The following is a 26,505-nucleotide window of genomic DNA, read 5'->3' as shown; positions in this document are numbered from 1 at the left end:
TTATCCCCCTTAACGATAACCCTACACACTGTCATCCCCCCTAACCCTAATCCTACAGCCTGTTATCCCCATAACCCTAACCCTAACCCTACAGCCTGTTATCCCCATAACCCTAACCCTAACCCTACAGCCTGTCATCCCCCCTAACCCTAACCCTACAGCCTGTCACCCCCCCTAACCCTAACCCTACAGCCTGTCATCCCCCTAACCCTAACCCTACAGCCTGTCATCACCAGAACCCTAACCCCACAGCCTGTCATCACCATCACCATAACCCTACAGCCTGTCATCCCCCTAACCCTAACCCTACAGCCTGTTATCCCCCTTAACGATAACCCTACACACTGTCATCCCCCCTAACCCTAACCCTACAGCCTGTTATCCCCATAACCCTAACCCTACAGCCTGTCATCACCCTAACCATAACCCTACAGCCTGTCATCACCATAACCCTAACCCTACAGCCTGTCATCCCCCTAACCCTAACCCTACAGCCTGTCATCCCCCTAACCCTAACCCTACAGCCTGTCATCCCCCTAACCCTAACCCTATAGCCTATCATCCCCCCTAACCCTAACCCTACAGCCTGTCATCACGCCTAACCCTAACCCTACAGCCTTTCATCCCCCCTAACCATAACCCTAACCCTACAGCCTGTCATCCCCCCTAACCCTAACCCTACAGCCTGTCATCCCCCCTAACCCTAACCCTACAGCCTGTTATCCCCATAACCCTAACCCTACAGCCTGTCATCCCCCCTAACCCTAACCCTACAGCCTGTCATCCCCCTAACCCTAACCCTACAGCCTGTCATCACCAGAACCCTAACCCTACAGCCTGTCATCCCCCCTAAGTCTAACCCTACAGCCTGTCATCACCAGAACCCTAACCCTACAGCCTGTCATCCCCCTAACCCTAACCCTACAGCCTGTCATCACCAGAACCCTAACCCCACAGCCTGTCATCACCATCACCATAACCCTACAGCCTGTCATCCCCCTAACCCTAACCCTACAGCCTGTCATCCCCCCTAACGATAACCCTACACACTGTCATCCCCCCTAACCCTAACCCTACAGCCTGTTATCCCCCCTAACGATAACCCTACACACTGTCATCCCCCCTAACCCTAACCCTACAGCCTGTTATCCCCCTTAACGATAACCCTACACACTGTCATCCCCCCTAACCCTAATCCTACAGCCTGTTATCCCCATAACCCTAACCCTAACCCTACAGCCTGTTATCCCCATAACCCTAACCCTAACCCTACAGCCTGTCATCCCCCCTAACCCTAACCCTACAGCCTGTCACCCCCCCTAACCCTAACCCTACAGCCTGTCATCCCCCTAACCCTAACCCTACAGCCTGTCATCACCAGAACCCTAACCCCACAGCCTGTCATCACCATCACCATAACCCTACAGCCTGTCATCCCCCTAACCCTAACCCTACAGCCTGTTATCCCCCTTAACGATAACCCTACACACTGTCATCCCCCCTAACCCTAACCCTACAGCCTGTTATCCCCATAACCCTAACCCTACAGCCTGTCATCACCCTAACCATAACCCTACAGCCTGTCATCACCATAACCCTAACCCTACAGCCTGTCATCCCCCCTAACCCTAACCCTACAGCCTGTCATCACCATAACCCTAACCCTACAGCCTGTCATCCCCCCTAACCCTAACCCTACAGCCTGTCATCCCCCCTAACCCTAACCCTACAGCCTGTCATCACATCACCATAACCCTAACCCTACAGCCTGTCATCACCATAACCCTACAGCCTGTCATCACCATCACCATTACCATAACCCTACAGCCTGTCATCACCATAACCATAACCCTAACCCTACAGCCTTTCATTCCCCTTAACTCTAACCCTACAGCCTGTCATCACCATAGTTCATATCATCATGTGAGTGATTGTGTAAAACATTTAGTGATAGATGAAGCAGAAGAAATCTGTTTTAAAAAACAAATGGTACATACACACTTAATCAAACATGGATAATAAACAAAAATAAACATAATGTCAATACCAAAGGGGGAAAAAAAGACCATAAAGGCAGGTAAATGATGATCCTTCTAAATCACAAACTTATTTGTTGTGGAGATGGCATTCCCACAAATGATATGGGTCAAGAGACATCAGATATCAGCCAACACAAAAGGGAGAACCAGCAACCCTTTCACACTGTGTCGGCAGAGGGTGTGCCAGGCATTAGTTACTTGTGCAGGAATAAAGAAGAAGGTGTACAAGGCCAAACTTTGTCAGGTTGTAGATGAAAATGAATGGATCCAAATGTTATTGGATCAATAACCTCTTAACATTTAGAGCAAAGATACTGAACGCCAGAGTAGGCTGAGGCTGAAGCTGTGACTGATGGTGTGGAAATGGAGCTGAAAACCAAACAGGAAAGCTGAGGACACTTAAGAGTCATGACCAGATCTAAACACAGGACTAAAAGCAGGAATAATATAAGCAAACTAAGAATATAGAACCAAAAGACTAAATGAAGAAACCATGAAAAGACTAGAAAAAAAACAACCCAGATCTGTCACAGCCACGGCTCCAGGATTCGTTCAGTATTTTGTTCTCTTTTCCTGGTTTTCTATCTACCGGCAGGAGGAAGGGATTTATCATTTTCTCCTGATTACCTTCCATGTATAAATACCTGGTCTTCTTTTACATTCTATGCCAGAGTCCGCATTTTCTGTGGTAATGAGTAAATTTGGGTATTACCTGTGTCGTGTGCCTAAGCTCCTACCTGCTTCTGTCCACTCCCCAGGTGATCTTGTGTGTACAAGTCCTCAATAAACTGAACTTTTGGATTATCCTCAACTTCACCAGTTTCTGTGTTTCCAGGGTCCATACTTTTTACCATCTCAGAAACATCAACAGAATTAAAGGTTTTCTCTCCCAAAAAGACCAGGAGAATATAAAGCCAGCAGAGCTCTTAGATCCAAGGACTCAGGTCAGCTGGTCCAGTCCAGAGTCCAGACTAAACATGGAGAAGCAGCATTTAGCTGTTATGCTGCAAACAAGTGGAACAAACTGGCAGTGGAGATTAAACTTTCACCAAATGGAGACATTTTTAAATCCAGGTTAAAATCCACAGGTTTCCGGTGGTATCTATGCATTGCCTAGTGGCAGAGCGTCACACGAAACACATAAAATGCTGGGCGTGTACAATACAAGCCATGCGTCGGAGGTAGGCCTAAAAACACCTGTCTGCATAAAATTTTTCAAACCAAGGATGGCGGGACACCTTGAGGACTTGTTTTTGTTGCTGGCTGTTTGTTCGGTCATGCAAGTGTATATGCAGTTCATGGAGATGTTATTTTACGGGGTGTGGATGGTCACAACGTGGGATGCCGCCAAAGAACATATGCGGAGAATACAAGAGCACTATAATGTCCAAGTTGAGGAAATCCATCGTCAATTTGAAGTAGAAGAACGCGAACAGCGTCGACGCAATCGACGAAGACGTTTAGCTGCCATGTCTCTGAACACACATGTGTCTGCAAGAAGAGTGTGGAAGATGGCAAGACCACAAGGGTTGGTGTTACCTGTCGCTGTTGTTCTGAATCAGCTCCATTCTGTCTTTTAAACTCGTCACGCCACGCCCACGTCCAACCCGCGTCAATTGCTTTCACATCAAACTCGGCTTGGCAAAAAGACTAGGGTCCGACGCGGGTCGAAAGGCGAGTCGAGTTGACACGCCAGCCCGGATCGTCAGTGTGAGAGGAACAGCGGACACGCTAAATTCGCAAATTAAACGTGGGTTCTTCCTCAGTGTGAAAGGGGCTACAGATTGATTGGTCAGACCACAGATTTCAGAAGTGTTCCAAAGTCCGTGGAGTGATTTCCACCATAGAATCCTGTTTACTTTAACTGCAGCGCTGCCTGAACATCAACATTTATCATTTATTTATCATTGTGTTCAGGCATTTCTGTCCCACCTGGAACCTTTATTATGAACTGTAGATGATAAAACTGACTCACTTAGTGTCACACGGTGAGGTCAAGTTGGTTTTTTGTCTCGTCTCCATGTTTTGTCATTTCCGGTTTTACTTTGAAGAGTAACTCTCCTCTTGTTTCAGGTCACTTACCCTATCTCATGTCTCACCTGTTGGAGTGTCTTCCCTGATTCCTGATTGTTTCCACCTGTTTACCCTCATGTGTCTTATAGTCTGCGTCTCCCTTTGTCTTGTGCCTGAGTGTCTCGTCTTATCGTTCACCTGAGCCTGCCACAGCCACAGAGATTCTTGCCTTGTTCATGCGTTTTCCTAGCCTTGATTCCTAGCCTCCTTGCGAGTGATTTTTTGTTCATAAATTTTGGTAAATTAGTCTAAGTTTTTCATGGTCATTTTTGATAGCCTCCTTTAGGAGTGAATTTTTGTTACAGATTACGTTTCACGAGATTGTAGAGTCTCCGGTTTTGTAGGAGTGCATTTAGTTGTTTTTTCCTCTTTTATTTATTAAGTTTTATGTAATATATAGAAGTGTATTTTCATAGCTCTTTATTTTTCATCACGTCGCATTGATGGTTGGAACATCCTAATAAACCCTGCCTTATTTGGATTATCTGCATCTGAGTCCTCCTTTCAAGCCCAGTTCTGACACTTAGGGGAAGTTATTGAATTGTTGAAACAGACCCTTTTTTTTTTTACAGCAAATAGCCCGACACTGACAGCAGGAAACACTGCATCTCTCAGATCAGAGACCGGTGATATACGCTGGTGTTAACGATGGCTGCACCTCATCCAGCAGAGGGTCCTGACGTTGTTCGCTTGGCTTCATTGCAAAGGTTTATGGGGGCAAATTATTTTAGTGTATAAATGAAAAATAGGACAGAAGAAAAAGTTTTCTTTTTTTAAAGTTCTTCAAAGAGATGTTAACATGCCAGTGAGCTGTCAATAGGAGCAGCGTTAAATGTTGGTTGGTTAGGGTTGGACTCTGGCTTTAAGGGCCGTGTATACTCTCGCAGCAGTGTGTCGCAGACACGACGCAGTTATTTTTGATTTATGCCCACTTTTGAAGCGCTGTCTGCGCTATGTTAATCCCACGCCACAACGCAAGAGGGACAATCACGAACAAGCTAGGATTGTGGGTGTTACGGTTACGGAGGTCATTCAACAACAATGGCGACTGGACGAATGCGCACTTTGATTGAGATGCAGCTGATCGATCTAGAAATAGAAGAAATATTGCTACTACTGGAGCTGGCAGAGAGGGAAAGAATCGTCACGGTTAGCACGGTTAGCGTCACCATTAGCCGGTTAGCAAACCGGAAATACGCATAGTGTAGAGCGGATGTAGAGTTGACCAATCAGAGGCCTCCTTTCTCTCCCCCCTGCGGCGATGTCTGCGGCACTGTCTGCGGAGAGTTACAATTTTGGGGAGGTGAACCAGAGTGTCTGCGTAAGAGGGGGGGGGGGCATGTCTGCGTTAACTGCGACACACACGCAGACGACCTGGTTTCCGACCATAAATCAGCCTTAATTCCCTTCCCGATACATACACTTTCTTTTTGTTCTTTCTCCTTGGACGGTCAGCCACCTTGAGTTCCATCCCAAACATACTAACATTAAGACTAAATGGGAGTGCAGTGATCAAATCTCAATTCCACTGTCAGCATTAAATAAAATGTAATTATATTTATTATCAGCACTAACAACAGTAACAAGAAGGAAAATTAGACATGAAAAGATGTGTAAACTATATGAAAAAGTATTCATTCTTGCATAGTTCTTTTTAAGTTGCCAGAGGAACTGAGACGAACAATCTTTCAGAAGGTTCAGCGCTTCATAAGTAGAGCAAATTCAGAATGGGTTGGAATTGGACCAACAACAGTGGGTTGAGGAGACGGGTAAAAAAAATGAGTCCAGAGTCAATTCTGTTCTATTTGGTAACAGTTTTAATTCATTTTTTAATGAAAATCTTAAAAGAGTTGAGTTTTTAAAGAGATTTAATTAGTTAAAGTGCTTCAGTGTGACTACAAACACAGTTAGTTTGGTGTTAGTTAAATGTTAGTATCAATATTTAAGTATCAGGGATTAAATTATGCTATATATTAGTATCAGTATCTATATATTAGTATCAGTATCTAAGTATTGCTTTAGTTAGTGACAGAGAGAAAAGTTTAGACTGAGAAAAAATACAAGACTGGGTTCATATTTGTGAGAAAATGAGTATTTAAAAGGAAGTCCTGTCCGAGTAAAGAGACATTTACAGCTCAGCTGATGGTCTGGAGATTCTGTCGGTCTTTAACATGTTTTATGTTGTTCAGCAAAGTTCAGTCCTGTGTGAACATTTCAAACAAATGTTGTTAAAACAGATAACACAGACAAACACACAGACAAACCAACAGATGGGTTACAGGTAGGGATGGGAATCAAAAAACGGTTCTTGTTGAGAACCGGTTCTCAGTGTTTCAATTCCTTGGAATAGTTTTGGCGATTTTGCAAACGATTCCCTTATCGATTCCAGTGGGCGCGAATGACGTCACCACGCAATGTTGCGTGGCGAGTCAAGCGCAGCCAGCAGGCAACAGTAAACATGGCGCTCAAGCGGTACAAACGCTGGAAAGTTTGGTTACACATCCCTAAAAAAGACGACAACAGGGCAACTTGCAAAGTGAATATTTCACCAAAGGGAGGAAATACTACCAACATGCAATAACTATGAATGAATGATTAACGTTGGTGAATCTGAACCCAGCAACGTTAGCAACGTTAGCAACGTTAGCAACGTTAGAAACGTTAGCATGTCCTTGGCTAACACTGCAGGTCACCAACTAACTAACAAACACTGCCTATCATGTTAGCACCATTTGCCTCATTGTAAAAGCTGCTGTTAGTAACGGTTAAGGTTAAATGAATGCCTTCTCAGGCATTACATTTAGATGAAATCATGAGAGACAGAGCCTGACTGGCTCAGAGCCAGACGCTGGTGGTACTACCCCCAGTTCACCTCTACCTCCAGCTTCTCCTTTCACCAGAGCAGGAAGAGTTAAATTACCCAGGCCAGGATAGACCAGTGTGGACCTCACCGTTGTTGGGTTTGTGAGGTCATGACTCGTGTTACTTCTAAACTAAACAAAGTTGATGCTGATCGACCGGTTTGTTGTCCTTTTTCTCCAAATGAGAATCGATAAGGGAACCGACAAAGAACCGAATCGTTAAGCAGAATCCAAAATGGAATTGGAATCGTGAAAATCACATCAATTCCCATCCCTAGTTACAGGTGGGTTACAGGTGGGTCACAGGTGGGTCACAGGTGGGTTACCTGGCTCAGCGCAGGATGGTGGGACTCATGCAGGTGGCGTTGAGGCGTCCCTCCTGGAGACGGAACTCCTGATGTCGATGCTGATCGTCCAAGTTTACACACAGACGTGGATTCTGCAGAAAGATGCAAATTCAGATCAATAATCTCACACAGACGTCAGCTGTTGTCCACCTGCTGTCCACCTGAGGGTCTCAAAAGAACCGCATCATTGTAGATTTCCCAACGCGATCCAATGTTGACTAAACTGCCAAAGACCAGATATCATTCTACATTTCTGTGCTCATGTATTGATGTAAACTGTAGTTAGTATTGTATGCACAGAATTTTCTGTTTCACTCAATGTTGAATCAAACTTTACAAAAATATTTGGTTCGAACGCACAAAACCAGCAAAAAGACATTTCCATTTCATGACCAACATGTTTGTTATGAACTGTATAACATTAAATATTACAAGGGTAGACATTTCTGAATCTAAGATTCATTACTATGTTAATGTAAATGATTCTGCAAAGATACAGTCACCCTGACCCACACAAAGTGGGCCCGGAATAAATCTTCCGGGTCATGGCACCAAATTGTTAGATCGATTCTTTCAATGGCAGTTCAAGAACAAGCCGGAGGAATCTCAAGTTAAATAAAGTGTTTATTGGTAGTCACATGTCAAAGCATATCAGCACTGGGTAGAACAGCGCATATCAGTGGAACAGAGCTCCCGCAGGAAGTCCGTCAGACTGAGCCTCTATTTCCGGGTATCATTTGCATTTATAGCCTCATAGGTTGGACTCACACTCGACCGAGCATGATTGGACATGAGTAGGTTCAACATGCTTCATCATATTCTCTGCTTTCCCAGGCTAATTGTTGTGTCTCCCCATTCCTGGATCACTTTAGGTCATCGTGGAAAAGCACAGAGACTATTTCATTTATAATGTCTAAGAACAAAGCCAATTTTTACAGTCACGTATGGAAATGGAAAAGACATTTCCATTTCATGACCAACATGTTGGTTATGAACTGTATAACATTAAATATTACAAGGGTAGACATTAGTGAATCTAAGATTCATTACTATGTAAGTGTAAATGATTCTGCAATGATACAGTCACCCACACAAAGTTATAGTATATAATTGATAACTGATAATTTTGCGGTTGCTCGGTGAACAGGGTTTGTTACATGAATACATACATACATTAATTTATTAGTTCCGTTAAAGCAGCTCCAACCTCATACTAATGCTAGTGAGCTATATGGAAGAGGAATAATTCAATTTAATCCATTTGAGTTTCATTTCTATCACAACAAATGTCATCTCAGGGTACTTCAAAGATACAGTCCTAATCTAAGGTTATAAGGTTATTTTCCATTGTGTTTATGTGGATAAAATGACAAAAAATCATGACAAAGATCATAACTTTGTTCATAGTTGTGTTCATGTAGAAATATGTTCAAAATCCAATGTTCAGTAGAAGTTGTGGAATCCAAGGAGCCACCATACTGTGATGTCATCAGTGATGTCACCACATGCAAATTTGGTGATTAAATTGACTACTTTCATAAACTTTTGGTCACACTTTATATTTTGCCATTGACAGTGTCCTTTTATCTCTGACCATTTCTCATCTGGGGCTTTGTTATCCAAATGTGTGTTTTCTTTAAAAAGTGAACTTTTGAGGTTGTGCACGACTGTTGATCCAAACAAACACAGGAAGCCATTTCATTAAAAGGAAGTGTAGTCTCCACCTTGTTTGATGGTCGTATCAATGATATAAGGCAGGTATGTTCTTAACAAATTATTTAAAGCATTCCCAGTTAAATGAGACTATATGATCAAAACTAATGACAAGAAACATAACCTGAGAAATACCAATGTCAATTATTTTCTTAAATGTGAAATTCTTTCACCTATATTTGGATCTTTGCTCCACCAAAATGACCTAAGAATGCAGAATGTGTGCAGATTCTTTTATAAAAAGGTGTATGAATGTTTCATTTATGCATCTTGTATCACCTGCTGTTCACCTGTGAGGACGCTGACTGAAACAGCAACCAACAAAGATTAAGATTAGTGTGTTTAGTTTCTAATTTAATGTGGCATCATCAACACTTGCTGTCCTATTAAAGTGACTCACCTCCTCCAGACAGCATCATGGTGGGACTGACTGAAGACCTCCCCATCCTGCTGGAAACTGGACTTAACTGTCCATCTCTTTCTTTATTGTGATGTCTGGGCAGAGACCTGCAGTGTCCTGCAGAAGCAAGAAGACAAACGCAGTTAAGTCATGAAGAGACCAACGAACATCTCATTTAGTTCATTAAGTCATGAAGAGACCAACAAACATCTCATTTAGTTCACTAAGTCATGAGGAGACCAACGAACATCTCATTTAGTTCATTAAGTCATGAAGAGACCAACAAACATCTCATTTAGTTCATTAAGTCATGAAGAGACCAACGAACATCTCATTTAGTTCATTAAGTCATGAAGAGACCAACGAACATCTCATTTAGTTCATTAAGTCATGAAGAGACCAACGAACATCTCATTTAGTTCATTAAGTCATGAAGAGACCAACGAACATCTCATTTAGTTCATTAAGTCATGAAGAGACCAACGAACATCTCATTTAGTTCATTAAGTCATGAAGAGACCAACGAACATCTCATTTAGTTCATTAAGTCATGAAGAGACCAACGAAAATCTCATTTAGTTCACTGGTTTGATCAAGAAGAGATACAAAACCATAAATCTGTAAGATGAAAACCTCAAAAAGATAATAATCTCTGGAGTTCAGCCTGAAACTGCCTTGGAGTGCAGAGGCCTGAGAGACTGCAGTGCAGGTAAACTTTGGTTTACTGCCCGGCACGACACTGTTTAGGTTTACGGTGCCACATAACGCACCAACAACCAGATAATGGCACGCTTTGGCCATAATTGATCAAGTAAAAAAGACGCAGTCACCATTACAAATACAGTTTAAAGCAGCAACTAGACCCAAGGGCAGGCTGAGAGAGGAACTGAGGAAGCAGAGATAAAGTGTAAAGGAATAAAGATCCGGTTGGATTTTACAGATGCAGTTAGCTTTATGGTTGTTATAATAACTGATGGGCTCTCTGGTTCTGACCGATTGCTTTGCTCGGTTCTGTTGGTGAAGTTGTCGACATGCAGGTTTAAGTTCATGAGAAGAATCAAAATCATTTCTCCTGTAAATAAGAGGCTGAAGCTGTGGCTGCTTCCTGTAATAAAACTGTTTATATACTTTATATATTTACTTTAGTGCTCTGTGTCAGAATAACAGGAAATACACAACATTACAGCAGAATTCATTCCTATTATATTATCTATTTGTTAAAATGTTTGCTCAGTTTTAGTGAATTTCACACCAAAAACTGGAAGTCTGCAGCCTTTCAAGATGTTCTCTACTGTCTTCAATACATGACACTGGAATATAAATAATGTGCATTATAATGCATATGTGCTGATTTCACACGCCACATTCAGATCCTTCAAAAATGTCAATATTAAAGCAAATTGTATTTTATTATCATTCTAATTCTTATATTAGTATTTGTGAGAACTTCTTGTTCATCACATATATCATCGTATATAAATATATGCAGTTTTATTGTTGTTCAGGACCTCTAACGTCATGCTAATGTCTACTCTAATTCAATCATCTTTTCAAAGGTATCATCTTTTTTAGCATGACAACAAATGAACTTGCGTGGCTGTGCATGTGCAGGGCACATAGAGAGAGTTACATCCCATAACTACAGGGGGAACCAAAGAGCAAACTGTCTGGGATCGCCAGAGGGTGGCAATAAAAATTCACTGGAAGAATATGTTTTCTTAAAAGGAAACAAATCTCTATGGCTGTGTTCGAAACCGCATACTTCTCCTCCAGTGATGGGCAGTAGCGTCACTACTTGTAGCAAAGCTACTAGTTTAACTACATTTCCCAGTAGCTTGGCTGTAGCGTCACTACTTTATGTATCGAGTAACGTCCCTGTAGTTAAGCTATTTTTTTTGTCAAGTAGTGACGTAGCGTCCACAAAAGCTACAAAATTTCAGGTCATGCCAGAGGAAAACAGCAGTTACCAGCATCACAACATGGTTTTGAACACAATAAAGTGAATGTCTGTTGAACGTCATGCGCAAGCTGCTCCCACTCGTCTGCTGGTGGCGCCTGCATACTGGTACTAACATAGGACCTATGCATTGCATAGCTACCCTGCGTGCATACAGTTGCGAGTGTAACCGGCGTGATTCGACTCTGGCTAAAAGTGTTCCTCTCTGCGTTGTGTTGAGAACAAAGTAACAGGACAACCTCTGTAATGGAACAAATATATTAAAATTAAAGCCACTTCACCGCCTCTCACACACACAGCTACTCAGCGATCTCAGAGACCAACTGACAGCGCAATTGACAGGATGTGACATCACCAATAAGTTCCGGTAACGCAATAAAACAAAATAAAAATAAAAGCTCCCAATAAAAAATATTACATAACAATTGAAATTAACAACAAAACGAGAACAAGAGAAAAATGTATTTATGGTGAAATTAACAAAAAAAACTACATCATTACATTACATCGGTTACACGAGCATCAGCAACATTCAGGGGTGATAGTGAAAAAAAATACTGAGCCTGAACTTTTTTTTTTCCTTTTTTTTTCTTGTTCCAACGGGGTGGGGGGCGCACAACATGCTGCATATGTGACGTGACGTAGGCCTAATTTTGACACATTATTCAAACATTTAATAGTCTGTGTATGACCATTATTGTCAAGTGACACATTTTAGATAATGATTTCATTTTTGCCTTATGTCTATAGTGTTATTCACGAAAACACAGATCATTTCCATCTTGGTATAGCACTTAAGATTAGACTGAGCTCAATAAAGTTTTATTTAATGAAGATATCTGTTATTTTAAATCAATCTGATATTATGTCGGTACAATGTAACTTCTGATGTAGTGAACTACTTTTCCCCACATTTTTGTAGCTTAGCTCACTACATTTCTAGTGGTGGTAGCTTTAGTGTAGTGAAGCTTAATTTATGGTTGAGTAGCTGATAGCTTAGCTCACTACATTTTACAAGTAGCTTGCCCAACACTGCCTACTACTCATACTAACTTTAACTTTTTTTAAGTTCCAGGATGCATCCTAGATTCTCTGAAATGTTGGGTATGCATCATGAGGTTACTACTCATACTCAAACTACCCAAGATGCAACGTAACGTGACGTCGCCGATCGTCATTTCCTGTCAAAACGGCAGTTTCAAGCTAGCTACAACGAGGGTAGGTTCACTTCCTGTTTTCAAAACAAAAGCACCAATTGTATGGTAATGGCTTTCCCTATGATAAAAGGCAACGGGTATTTTATTTTGTGAAAATAACAGGAAGTGCGTTGCTCACTGCGGCTACCTTTAGTAGCGCCGAATTCGTGGGAACAAAATTGTAAACAGCCGGTATTTTGTCAGGTTTTCAACACGTTAGGGGTCTAAACGACTACTTTCTCACCTGAAAATGTTTCAAATGTTGCTAAAGTTTACAGAGTTTAGAGCTTAAGAGAAATCAGCTTCAGGCCGGCTGATTTCAGCTCGGGCAGGAGCGAAATGCATTGTGGGTAAACGCTCTGCATACTACCTAATCGATCAGTATGTAGTATGTAGTATGTAGTATGCAGTATGCAATATGTAGTATGTAGTATATAGTATGTAATATGCAGTATGTAGTAGGCGGTTTCGAACACAGCCAAAGAAAAACAAACCCTGCTGTGGTGAACATCCACAGTAAGAAATGAAGGCGGAGCACCAAATGATCAGAAGCAGGAGCGAGTACCTCTGAGACGGCTGAGGAGGTTAAAGAAGTACGTGGTTGAACAGTCGGTCACCATAACGACCAGTTAAGGAGTAATTTACTCAATCACTTTGGTTAAAGCCGTCGTTATTCAAAGGAATTATCCCGTGCTTTGGCTCATCGTGTTTATATTCTGCAGTTTTTCCGGGTCCTTACCTTCTCCCTCCCGGCTCTTCCTGCCTGCTGAGCCTCTCTTCTTTATCACCTGTCTGCCTGATGAAAACAGGTTGTTGAGTTCGTCCAATGGGCTCGTTGGAGTCTGTGACCTCATCGACACGTTGTGCATGGAGCCGTGGGTGGAGGAGGAGTTACTGAGTCTGGCTCCGCCCTCACCGGCTCTATGAGAGGAGGATGATGACGATGAGGAGGAGCGGGGCATGCTTCCTCCCGCCATCAGAGCGTCGTAGGGCGGCGGCCTCTTCAGGCTCAGTGGAGTCAGGGAGCGCCCCACGCTGACCGGGGAGGGGCACGCCGATTGGCTGCGAGGGTAACCGTGACCGCCGTGGGCGGAGCCGGACGACTTATAAAAGTTGGAAGGAAGAGGCGGAGCCGATGAGCGCCCAGAGGATGTGATGGTGTGGGTGGGAGGCAGGTCCCGGTCTCGGTCCCGGTCCTTGCGGTGGTGGGTGGAGCCCTGATCGGCACCGCCTGACTTGCTGTAGGTGGCGTGTTCTAACGCGGGCAGACGGGTGACGTCCAGAGGGGTGAGGGGGGACTCATCCGAGTTGGGGGAGCACTGAGCCGGGGCGGGTGGGAAGACCAGCAGAGGTGGGCGGTGGGTCAGGAGGTTCGGGAAGGGAGCCGGGATGTCGCACAGAGACCCCCGGGACGACCACACGTCCGGATCCATGATGGCGGCGTCCTGCAGGAAGTCCTCCAGCATGGGGTACTTCATCTCCTCGTAAACCGCCTCGCTCTGCTCCTCCTCCGCCGCTTCCTGACCCTCCAGCTCCCGCAGGATGTTTCCCACCATCTCGATGTAAACCGGCTCCTCGTCGTCCGTGTCCCGGGACACCGGACTCTGACTCTGAGACGAAGATTTGTCCCCTTGCAAGGAAGACTTCTTGTTGCCGTAGTTACGGATGTAAGACTCGTCAAAAGAGGTGCTCAGCTGAGTGTTGGGGTTCCTCTTGGGTTTGGGCGGAGGCATCTTTCTGGAGTCCTCAGCGTGGAGACATCGAGCTACAGAGAGAAAACGAGGTTAAAATCTGACCGAACGCTGAACAGCAACAAAACTCAAGACTTCAAATACACAAAGGGACTCATTCCCTCTGGGAAATGACTCTACGACTGTGTTCGAAACTGCATACTTCTCCCACTACTCCCTACTGGGGATCTAAACGACTACTTTCTCACCTGAAAATGTTTCAAATGTTGCTAAAGTTTACAGAGTTTAGAGCTTAAGAGAAATCAGCTTCAGGCCGGCTGATTTCGGCTCGGGCAGGAGCGAGATGCATTGTTGGTAAACGCTCTGCATACTGTCTGATTGATGAGTATGCAGTATGTAGTATGCAGTATGTAGTATGCAGTATGTAGTATGTCGTATGTAGTATGTAGTATGTAGTATGTAGTATGCAGTATTTAGTATGCAGTGTGTAGTATGTAGTAGGCGGTTTCGAACACAGCCTATGACTAATAATTATAAAAAGAGAAGAAGAAGAACAGGACATGTGACCCCTGCCTGAAACCTGACAGGTTTGGCTGGTCTTTGGCTCTCACCTTCCAGCTGTTCTGGCACATCTTTGGTTTCCTGGTTCTCTCTCTTCATGAGTCCAGAGCCTCCGTCCACCGCTTCAGAGCTGCTGCTCAGTTTGGTTTTGGGGTCTCTCTTGGGTTTGGGGGGGGGCTGCTTGCGACTGTGGTTGGACTCGTCGTCCCCTCCGCCCACCGAGTGGAGGGACTGTGATCGTACGGTGAAGCCTTGGCTGGGGGGGGGCAATCGGTCCTGTGGTGCTGGCATCGTCATGAAGCCCATCCTGAAATGTTTCCCAGAGTATGCTCCATCTGTGGCCATGGCAACATCTTCACCAATCCTGGACAAAAGAACGTCATTAAGTTCAGTCACTGTATTATCAGCCAATTATGCAACAATAAGATACACAAGCTGTTCCAGCCAAAGCTCCGTATGATTCTGAAGGTTAAATTCAGTTATTTTGCTGCCTTTTCATTTATATACGCTCAGAATGAAAATGTGCTTAATTAACCAAAAAGGAACTTGTCTGATATAACGTTGCATGTTTTTTATATTCATCCCCATCAAGCTGTTCCAGACTTCAGCGAGTGCTCTGCCACCTTTAAAAATATTGTGGAAAAATGCATTTAAGGATCATTCAGGTTATGTGTTGGTGCATTCTTGATAACTTACTCAATGAAATGCAACATCACATCTACATGAGGTGATGCATCCAGCAGGAACACAGGAGGCTGACATTGGAAAGTAAAAGCTTGTTAGGTCACATATTTCTGCTTATGCCTTATGTTCTACCTTTTGATGGCCTCTTCCTGCCGTCTCTTCTTCTGGTGTTTCTCTTGTAGGTAGGTCCAGTTGGTCTGGTTCCGTATGCGGTCGCTCTCTCTTGCGATGTCCGAAGCGTTTTGGATCACCAGACCGTCATAAGTTCGCAGGCCGCTATCTTCCACATACTGGAAAAACCTCCTGAAGGAAGACACCTCGTCCTGGGATGTCATGACTCCCCAAATATCTGAGGATGATATTTATAACTTGTTTATTCAGTTTAACTGGATGGTTGAACAGTCCCGACAGTGTTGTACCCAGTGGCGCGGGAACTGGGGGTGCGGGAGGTGCGGCAGCTCCCCCTGGTGGCGGAGCTTCGAAACTGACATGAAAATAAAGCTACGGCTATTTATTTATTTATTTATTTCAAACTGTTGTTTTCCGCTCTGCTGATATTGTATATTGTGTTCATGAAGTGAGATGGCAATATCTTAGCTCTTACAATAATAAATAAAATATTTAAATAAATAAAATTTGTTGTGTGGCCAATCAGATTTTCTTTTGTCCTGACGTGATTGAGATTCCTCGAAACAAAACCCGCGAGCCCGCTGAGTAGAACGTTTCAATAAGAGTAGCAAACATGTCGCAGAAGAGATTTTCGTCTTTTTTTCAAAGCCTCCCCAATCCCAAACTTTTGAAGATCAGTAATCCACAGCCCAACGCATCGGACGAAGAAGGTAGCTGCCGCTGATACTGATGTGATCCCTGTTAGCACTGCTGCTAGCCCTTCGCAGGATACTGAGGAGAGTATAGCACCGCCGAGTGCTTTGTGTTTAATTGCTATTTTCAGTGCCATAGGTAGTGCTGACAAGAGCGAGTTCATGAGTTGCTACCATTGATTCTGATTGCTACAGAAATGATTGTGTTGTGTGCACCAACTCTTTGGTGGATTCTGAAGGAGTGAGTCAGATGGGATTTGCCATGCCCTAAAATTGATTAGAATGCAGGAAATTGCATCTAAAAAAAAATAAATTTTCTGGGGTAGGGCCCCCAGACCCCCCGTTCAAAAGTTCGCCACCCACCAACAGCACCCCATGCCGAAAATGTGTTCCCGTGCCTCTGGTTGTACCAATCTATTATGTTCATTTGATAAATAAGAAGGATTTATAGGAGCTTTATTTTGATTTGTTTAATTTAGCTTCTTCAACTATGACAAATTAGATCAAGTAAAGTCCAGTTCAGTTCAGTTTAGTATTATTAGTTTAGTATTATTCATGAAATACCTTTTCATAAAAACATCTATACATAAGAAGACCAACAATCACTTCTATTCTGGCTCACTTCTGACGACCAGTGATCCAGAATGTACTTTTTGTTTTTCAGGATCATCAGAGCCAGCAGATCAGAACTAATGGATAAGAACTAATGGATCAGAACCAGCAGATCAGAATGGATGAGAACCTTTACTGAAGCTTTACTTTGTTTGGCCCTGCTTGTGTCTCTGGTAAAGCTCGGAGTTTTTCCATGGCCTTTGTTTTAACCTCTACTCCTTATCGGCGGTAATTTTGAATACTTGTGTCAGTAATCCATCTCCTATGACATGTTTTATCAAGTCCAATTATTTTCAAATGTTATATATGAATACATGAATACACTGATGTGTTCACAAAGCTGATGTAATAGCTTAATTTGTCCATGGAACCAAAAAAAAAAGTATTAGTGTGACAAAAAGGCCTCCAAAATAGTTTGAGCAATATTTTATGTTATCTGATGGTGAACCATCACGATATATTTTAATGAATGAACCATACCAATAAAAAAATGTCACTGAGGAAGAAAAGTCAAATGGATGGACCCAGATGGATCTGGAGCTCAGTTCTGTGGCACCGGCCATCCCCTCCTTGCATGAGTTTCTGTAGATATTCAAAGTTGAATTTCAAGAGAGTTTCACGTAATGCCAAATGTAGGCATTATCTGGAGCCCACGTTGGCCTGTAACAGGAGGTAACTGATCACAACTTCCCCAGCCTACATGTCAGAGTACCCCTGGGCAAGATACTGAACCCCAAATAGTTCCCAGTCTGCCCTAACATGTTCGCTGATTAGAATTAAACTGTCTGCTAAAATAAATGCTTTGTAACTTCTAACCCTAACCCTGCCCCCGACCAGAGGTGGGTTTCTAACACTAACCCAGAGGTGGGTTTCTAACACTAACCCTAACCCAGAGGTGGGTTTCTAACCCTAACACAGAGGTGGGTTTCTAACACTAACCCTAACCCAGAGGTGGGTTTCTAACACTAACCCAGAGGTGGGTTTCTAACCCTAACCCTAACCCAGAGGTGGGTTTCTAACACTAACCCAGAGGTGGGTTTCTAACACTAACCCAGAGGTGGGTTTCTAACCCTAACCCAGAGGTGGGTTTCTAACACTAACCCTAACCCAGAGGTGGGTTTCTAACCCTAACCCTAACCCAGAGGTGGGTTTCTAACACTAACAGTAACCCAGAGGTGGGTTTCTAACACTAACACTAACCCAGAGGTGGGTTTCTAACACTAACCCTAACCCAGAGGTGGGTTTCTAACACTAACCCTAACCCAGAGGTGGGTTTCTAACACTAACCCTAACCCAGAGGTGGGTTTCTAAGACTAACACTAACCCAGAGGTGGGTTTCTAAGACTAACACTAACCCAGAGGTGGGTTTCTAACCCTAACCCAGAGGTGGGTTTCTAACACTAACACTAACCCAGAGGTGGGTTTCTAACACTAACCCAGAGGTGGGTTTCTAACACTAACCCTAACCCAGAGGTGGGTTTCTAAGACTAACACTAACCCAGAGGTGGGTTTCTAAGACTAACACTAACCCAGAGGTGGGTTTCTAACCCTAACCCAGAGGTGGGTTTCTAACCCTAACCCAGAGGTGGGTTTCTAACACTAACCCAGAGGTGGGTTTCTAACCCTAATCCAGAGGTGGGTTTCTAACACTAACCCAGAGGTGGGTTTCTAACACTAACCCAGAGGTGGGTTTCTAACACTAACCCAGAGGTGGGTTTCTAAGACTAACACTAACCCAGAGGTGGGGTTCTAAGACTAACACTAACCCAGAGGTGGGTTTCTAAGACTAACACTAACCCAGAGGTGGGTTTCTAACACTAACACTAACCCTAACCCAGAGGTGGGTTTCTAACACTAACACTAACCCAGAGGTGGGTTTCTAAGACTAACACTAACCCAGAGGTGGGTTTCTAAGACTAACCCAGAGGTGGGTTTCTAACACTAACCCTAACCCAGAGGTGGGTTTCTAACACTAACACTAACCCAGAGGTGGGTTTCTAACACTAACACTAACCCAGAGGTGGGTTTCTAAGACTAACCCAGAGGTGGGTTTCTAACACTAACCCTAACCCAGAGGTGGGTTTCTAACACTAACACTAACCCAGAGATGGGTTTCTAAGACTAACCCTAACCCAGAGGTGGGGTTCTAAGACTAACACTAACCCAGAGGTGGGTTTCTAAGACTAACACTAACCCAGAGGTGGGTTTCTAACACTAACACTAACCCTAACCCAGAGGTGGGTTTCTAACACTAACACTAACCCAGAGGTGGGTTTCTAAGACTAACACTAACCCAGAGGTGGGTTTCTAACACTAACACTAACCCAGAGGTGGGTTTCTAAGACTAACCCAGAGGTGGGTTTCTAACACTAACACTAACCCTAACCCAGAGGTGGGTTTCTAACACTAACACTAACCCAGAGGTGGGTTTCTAAGACTAACCCTAACCCAGAGGTGGGGTTCTAAGACTAACACTAACCCAGAGGTGGGTTTCTAAGACTAACACTAACCCAGAGGTGGGTTTCTAACACTAACACTAACCCTAACCCAGAGGTGGGTTTCTAACACTAACACTAACACTAACACTAACACTAACCCTAACCCAGAGGTGGGTTTCTAACACTAACACTAACCCTAACCCAGAGGTGGGTTTCTAAGACTAACCCAGAGGTGGGTTTCTAACACTAACACTAACACTAACCCAGAGGTGGGTTTCTAAGACTAACCCAGAGGTGGGTTTCTAACACTAACCCTAACCCAGAGGTGGGTTTCTAACACTAACCCAGAGGTGGGTTTCTAACAATAACCCTAACCCAGAGGTGGGTTTCTAACACTAACCCAGAGGTGGGTTTCTAAGACTAACACTAACCCAGAGGTGGGTTTCTAACACTAACCCAGAGGTGGGTTTCTAACACTAACACTAACCCAGAGGTGGGGTTCTAAGACTAACACTAACCCAGAGGTGGGTTTCTAAGACTAACACTAACCCAGAGGTGGGTTTCTAACACTAACCCTAACCCAGAGGTGGGTTTCTAACACTAACACTAACCCAGAGGTGGGTTTCTAAGACTAACCCTAACCCAGAGGTGGGTTTCTAACACTAACACTAACCCTAACCCAGAGGTGGGTTTCTAACACTAACCCTAACCCAGAGGTGGGTTTCTAACACTAACACTAACCCAGAGGTGGGTTTCTAACACTAACCCAGAGGTGGGTTTCTAACACTAACACTAACCCAGAGGTGGGTTTCTAACACTAACCCTAACCCAGAGGTGGGTTTCTAAGACTAACACTAACCCAGAGGTGGGCTTCTAACACTAACACTAACACTAACCCAGAGGTGGGTTTCTAACACTAACACTAACCCAGAGGTGGGTTTCTAACACTAACCCTAACCCAGAGGTGGGTTTCTAAGACTAACACTAACCCAGAGGTGGGTTTCTAACACTAAGACTAACCCAGAGGTGGGTTTCTAAGACTAACCCAGAGGTGGGTTTCTAACACTAACACTAACCCAGAGGTGGGTTTCTAACACTAACACTAACCCAGAGGTGGGTTTCTAACACTAAGACTAACCCAGAGGTGGGTTTCTAACACTAACCCTAACCCAGAGGTGGGTTTCTAACCCTAACCCTAACCCAGAGGTGGGTTTCTAACACTAACACTAACCCAGCAGTGGGTTTCTAACACTAACCCAGAGGTGGGTTTCTAACCCTAACCCAGAGGTGGGTTTCTAACACTAACCCAGAGGTGGGTTTCTAAGACTAACCCAGAGGTGGGTTTCTAACACTAACCCTAACCCAGAGGTGGGTTTCTAAGACTAACCCTAACCCAGAGGTGGGTTTCTAACACTAACCCTAACCCAGAGGTGGGTTTCTAACCCTAACCCTAACCCAGAGGTGGGTTTCTAACACTAACACTAACCCAGCAGTGGGTTTCTAACCCTAACCCAGAGGTGGGTTTCTAACCCTAACCCAGAGGTGGGTTTCTAACACTAACCCAGAGGTGGGTTTCTAAGACTAACCCTAACCCAGAGGTGGGTTTCTAACACTAACCCTAACCCAGAGGTGGGTTTCTAAGACTAACCCTAACCCAGAGGTGGGTTTCTAACACTAACCCTAACCCAGAGGTGGGTTTCTAACACTAACCCTAACCCAGAGGTGGGTTTCTAACACTAACCCAGAGGTGGGTTTCTAACACTAACCCTAACCCAGAGGTGGGTTTCTAACACTAACACTAACCCAGAGGTGGGTTTCTAAGACTAACCCTTTCAGTGACTGATTTGTGAAGATTCTACGTTCACATCAACGTCTCATAAGCCATACTCTTTACTTCATGAAGAAACTTCAATCTCTGTTTGTTGCAGGTTTCAGACTGAATGCTGCTGAGAAAGATTTTCTCACTTCCTCAGGAGGCAGAATGTGTGTCATATGTTTTATTTCTCATTGATGTTTGATTCACTGATTTCTGATATTTGATATATGACAGAGCTGCAGATGGTCAGATTCCCCACCCTCTGAAATGGGAGGATTGGTTATGGTGCAGCTCGTGATCATCATGAAAATGGAAAGTTCCGTTTCGTTTTCAAACGGAAGTGTTGATAAAGTAGTTTTGAATGGCTTTCTGTCGGTGTCTCTCTGTGTGTCCCCTCCCCCACCTCTCTCTCAGCATCCGTCTAAAAATGGAACAGGGATTCAGCCAGTGGTAACCTAGCAACAGCAGCATCTCTCAGAGGAGCATGATGTAATGCTTCCTGTACATGGCTGTGGAGGGAGACCCCCATCCTATCCTACCCCCCCCCCCTACCTCAGGAGGTGACCTGAAGCAGCTCCAACTGGACAGCAGGTGATATGTACACCACCATAGATATGTATAGAATGGCTAGATGTCTCGTCCGCATTGCTGGGCAACGGAGTGGAACATCCGCAGATGGCCGCCATCTTACCACAGGCAGCTCTCTCGCCGACAGCATTGTGTTGATGGTGAAACATTCAAACATTCAAGACATAACTTGCTTAATTCTCAAATGTTAAGGTTATTATAAACATCAAAGTAGTAAGCTAATTATCACACTACAGACGAAGTCCATATTTATTTTTTTAAATAAAAACGTAAATATTTCACGTTTATTTGCCCCATGACTCAACTTTATTTATCCCTTGGGATGACTCCCTCAGGGAAATTCAAGTTTTTGAGTATTCCTCTGTCCGTGACCCCCCTGCCCCCATAGATATGTATAGAATGCCATTCTACATATCTATGCCTCATCCTCCTGCTTTTCTTCTTCTTTCTTTACTCTACCTTCAAGCATTAACAATGTTTTAATTGCATGTATGAATACCTGTACTTGCCTGTCCTATTTCCAAAACTTTATTGAACCTCAAAATCCATTGGCAAACTATGGTCTATTACTTGGAAGCTACAGACTGTACTTACCGTACTGTACTAACCCGAGGAAGTTGAGTCGAGTTCATGAGCCGCCGGATCTGCCCAACGTTTCTTTCTGACTAAACCACCTTTTCTGGAGTTGTTCCTTGCCCCTGTTGCTCATGGGTGCTCCTCGTACTGTCTGTAAAGCACTACGAGACAATTGTGTTGTTATTGGTGCTGTAAAAATCAAATTGAATTGAATTAACTATATAAAAAGTATACTATCTATAAACTATATGTAACTATCTATAAACTTTATGTAACTATATATAGAATATATATAAAAATCTATAAACTATATGTAACTATTAATTATATGTGACTCAGGTTTGACTGTCTCCCGGACATCTCACCCTGTGGTAAGATGGCCGACTTGTGTGGACGTTCTAAACTCATACGTAAAACATCTAGCCATTCTATACATATCTATGAACACCACCACCACCTTCAGACTTCTTCTTCTGCTCCTATCGAGCCCCCCACTGACACACGCCACCACCTTCAGACTTCTTCTTCTGCTCCTTTCAAGCCCCCCACTGACACACGCCACCACCTTCAGACTTCTTCTTCTGCTCCTATCGAGCCCCCCACTGACACACGCCACCACCTTCAGACTTCTTCTTCTGCTCCTATCGAGCCCCCCACTGACACACGCCACCACCTTCAGACTTCTTCTTCTGCTCCTTTCGAGCCCCCCACTGACACACGCCACCATCTTCAGACTTCTTCTTCTGCTCCTTTCGAGCCCCCCACTGACACACGCCACCATCTTCAGACTTCTTCTTCTGCTCCTATCGAGCCCCCCACTGACACACGCCACCACCTTCAGACTTCTTCTTCTGCTCCTTTTGAGCCCCCCACTGACACCTTCCGATTCCCTCTAAACCAACATTATTACTCCTCCTGTTTCGTTGCCCTAAGGGTCCATTGACCATTAATTTGATGATGTATGAGTTAAACTCGTTAACATTTCACTGGTTGGCCTCCACCCAGAAGTCTCAGCTCAGCTCCATCCATACTCCAACAGGTTTGGTCTCTAACTTCCTGTTTCCTTCACAACCTTCAAAGGTCAACATGCTAAAGCAGATGAGCGAGCTGCTTGTTAAAGACATTAAGTCCACAGCAGGTAACCCCGTTAGAGAGACTCGGTCTTTGTCAACAGTCCACAGCAGGTAACCCCGTTAGAGAGACCCGGTCTTTGTCAACAGGTCACAGCAGGTAATCCCGTTAGAGAGACTCGGTCTTTGTCAACAGTCCACAGCAGGTAACCCCGTTAGAGAGACCCGGTCTTTGTCAACAGGTCACAGCAGGTAATCCCGTTAGAGAGACTCGGTCTTTGTCAACAGTCCACAGCGGGTAACCCCGTTAGAGAGACTCGGTCTTTGTCAACAGTCCACAGCAGGTAACCCCGTTAGAGAGACTCGGTCTTTGTCAACAGGTCACAGCGGGTAACCCCGTTAGAGAGACTCGGTCTTTGTCAACAGTCCACAGCGGGTAACCCCGTTAGAGAGACCCGGTCTTTGTCAACAGGTCACAGCAGGTAACCCCGTTAGAGAGACCCGGTCTTTGTCAACAGGTCACAGCAGGTAACCCCGTTAGAGAGACTCGGTCTTTGTCAACAGTCCACAGCAGGTAACCCCGTTAGAGAGACTCGGCCTTTGTCAACAGTCCACAGCGGGTAACCCCGTTAGAGAGACTCGGTCTTTGTCAACAGTTCACAGCAGGTAACCCCGTTAGAGAGACTCGGCCTTTGTCAACAGTCCACAGCAGGTAACCCCGTTAGAGAGACTCGGCCTTTGTCAACAGTCCACAGCGGGTAACCCCGTTAGAGAGACTCGGTCTTTGTCAACAGTTCACAGCAGGTAACCCCGTTAGAGAGACTCGGTCTTTGTCAACAGTCCACAGCGGGTAACCTCGTTAGAGAGACTCGGTCTTTGTCAACAGTTCACAGCAGGTAACCCCGTTAGAGAGACTCGGTCTTCGTCAACAGGTCACAGCGGGTAACCCCGTTAGAGAGACTCGGTCTTTGTCAACAGGTCACAGCGGGTAACCCCGTTAGAGAGACTCGGTCTTTGTCAACAGGTCACAGCGGGTAACCCCGTTAGAGAGACTCGGTCTTTGTCAACAGGTCACAGCGGGTAACCCCGTTAGAGAGACTCGGTCTTTGTCAACAGTTCACAGCGGGTAACCCCGTTAGAGAGACTCGGTCTTTGTCAACAGTTCACAGCGGGTAACCCCGTTAGAGAGACTCGTTTTTTGTCGGGCCTCCAAGTTTTCCACATGAAAGGTGATTCTCCCACAGAGCTGACGTCTAACTGCCTGCAGCAGCGTAACAGGAAACAGGACGAATGTGTTAGCTGGAACTCTAAGTTTGGCTGGTTCTGATGTAGAAAGGGTTAGGGTCAGGTCTGTGAGTTATTTTGTTTTTCTGTCTCTCAGATAGAAAAACACTTTGAGCCTAATGGAGGAAATATTTCTGCGAACATCCAAATGTGTCTGAAGTTTAATGCATCTTGTTGTATTTTTGGTTAATCAATAACACTGATCGGCTAAAGGTCACATGTCTGACCCGCAGCCACTCCCTCTCAGGTGTGTTCACCTCTGGTTTCCACAGTTTATTCAGACATTTCTCTCTGAATAAGTTTCCTCTGCGGTCCAAGATGGCTGCCGTGTTAAAGGGAAAGCTGCTGCTTCTGGTTTCATGTTGAACACTAACAGAGGGAAGCAGCTGCATGTGTTTTTGAACAGACTTTATTGACACTTTCAGCAGCTCGATGACAAACAGAATGTCAGAATGAGCAGCGAGACGAAGAATGTAAAATACATGAAACACGATACGAGGCTTACCGAGGATCAGCGAAGGCTCAGACTCCCTCCATCCTTCCCTCAGCGTCTCCTCTCCTCCCTCCTTCTCTTCTCTCTTTCCTCAGAGGAAGATGATGGAGGGATGAAGCTTCCTGTCGCCCTCTCAGCTGTTTGCAGCTTCAGGGAAACGTTGGCTGATATTTCTGAGCTGCGGCGTAGATCCTTCAGCTCCCTCGGCTGCTCATGAATCCTCGCTGCTGCAATAATCACCGCTCACGCACGTGCACACACACACGTGCACACACACGCCCTGCAGCCGCACACGCACCAACGACGGTCACCACAAGATCCGAGAGGCTGAAACCACGGCAACCTGACAGCATCCCGCTCCTGACTCCTCCCCCTGCTGCTGATGGCGTGTGTGTGTGAGCGTAAGGAAAGCAGCATTTTCCTGTGTGTGTGTTTATCTGATGATGTCATGTTCTGTGATGTCACAGCTCAGTGACCCTCTGACAGCTTTTATTCCAGAAAACACAAATTCATCCCCCTGATCTGGACCTCCAGCTGAGCTGCTAACGTCCCCCTGTGCCCCCCCACAGGAAGCAGGTCCTTTATTCTGCTTTATTCTTTATTCTCATCCACTTCCAAATTGTTTATCCATATTTACAGAGAACAGTCTTTGACCTGCAGCACAACTAAGATTATATGAATAAAACGTGGGGTTTGATTTTCCCTTAAACAAGCTGCAGGAAAGAGATAAAATATGTACGATATTATATCTTTCTGTTTGTTCAGCCTCTTTGTTTCACATCTTTCTGCACAAACAGAATGTTTCTGATGATACTGGGATCAGACTTTAACATATAATATAATATAATATAATATAATATAATTCATCCTTTAATAACTGACTCTGGTAATAATTCACCCTTTAATAACTGACTCTGGTAATAATTCACCCTTTAATAACTGACTCTGGTAATAATTCACCCTTTAATAACTGACTCTGGTAATAATTCACCCTTTAATAACAGACTCTGGTAATAATTCACCCTTTAATAACTGACTCTGGTAATAATTCACCCTTTAATAACTGACTCTGGTAATAATTCATCCTTTAATAACTGACTGGTAATAATTCACCCTTTAATAACTGACTCTGGTAATAATTCACCCTTTAATAACAGACTCTGGTAATAATTCACCCTTTAATAACAGACTCTGGTAATAATTCACCCTTTAATAACTGACTCTGGTAATAATTCATCCTTTAATAACTGACTCTGGTAATAATTCACCCTTTAATAACTGACTC

The 26,505-nt window shown here is 44.2% G+C and overlaps 1 protein-coding gene across 3 annotated transcripts in view; it reads right to left on the bottom strand.

The window, feature by feature from the left end:
- nyap2a (neuronal tyrosine-phosphorylated phosphoinositide-3-kinase adaptor 2a) overlaps positions 1-25,552 on the bottom strand; it is a 36,471-nt gene extending 10,919 nt beyond the window's left edge. Inside the window, exons 1-8 of one of the 3 annotated variants that reach the window (XM_075472666.1) lie at positions 25,233-25,552; positions 22,392-22,534; positions 15,655-15,871; positions 14,889-15,202; positions 13,326-14,351; positions 9,434-9,550; positions 7,300-7,412; positions 5,759-6,313 (exon numbers count right to left, since the gene is read on the bottom strand). In XM_075472666.1, coding sequence (XP_075328781.1) covers positions 6,308-6,313; positions 7,300-7,412; positions 9,434-9,550; positions 13,326-14,351; positions 14,889-15,202; positions 15,655-15,857 — 1,779 coding nt within the window. In that variant the 5' untranslated portion in view covers positions 15,858-15,871; positions 22,392-22,534; positions 25,233-25,552 and the 3' untranslated portion in view covers positions 5,759-6,307. Of the gene's footprint in view, positions 1-5,758; positions 6,314-7,299; positions 7,413-9,433; positions 9,551-13,325; positions 14,352-14,888; positions 15,203-15,654; positions 15,872-22,391; positions 22,535-25,232 lie in introns of those variants that run through there. The other 2 variants (XM_075472664.1, XM_075472665.1) reach the window with 2 other exon arrangements.
- Between the last annotated feature and the right edge of the window lie 953 nt (positions 25,553-26,505).

This window comes from Odontesthes bonariensis, chromosome 9 (genome assembly GCF_027942865.1).
Source record: "Odontesthes bonariensis isolate fOdoBon6 chromosome 9, fOdoBon6.hap1, whole genome shotgun sequence".
NCBI lineage: Eukaryota > Metazoa > Chordata > Actinopteri > Atheriniformes > Atherinopsidae > Odontesthes > Odontesthes bonariensis.
Note: the sequence above shows the minus strand (reverse complement) of the source record. Positions and strands in the feature narration are given on the sequence as shown.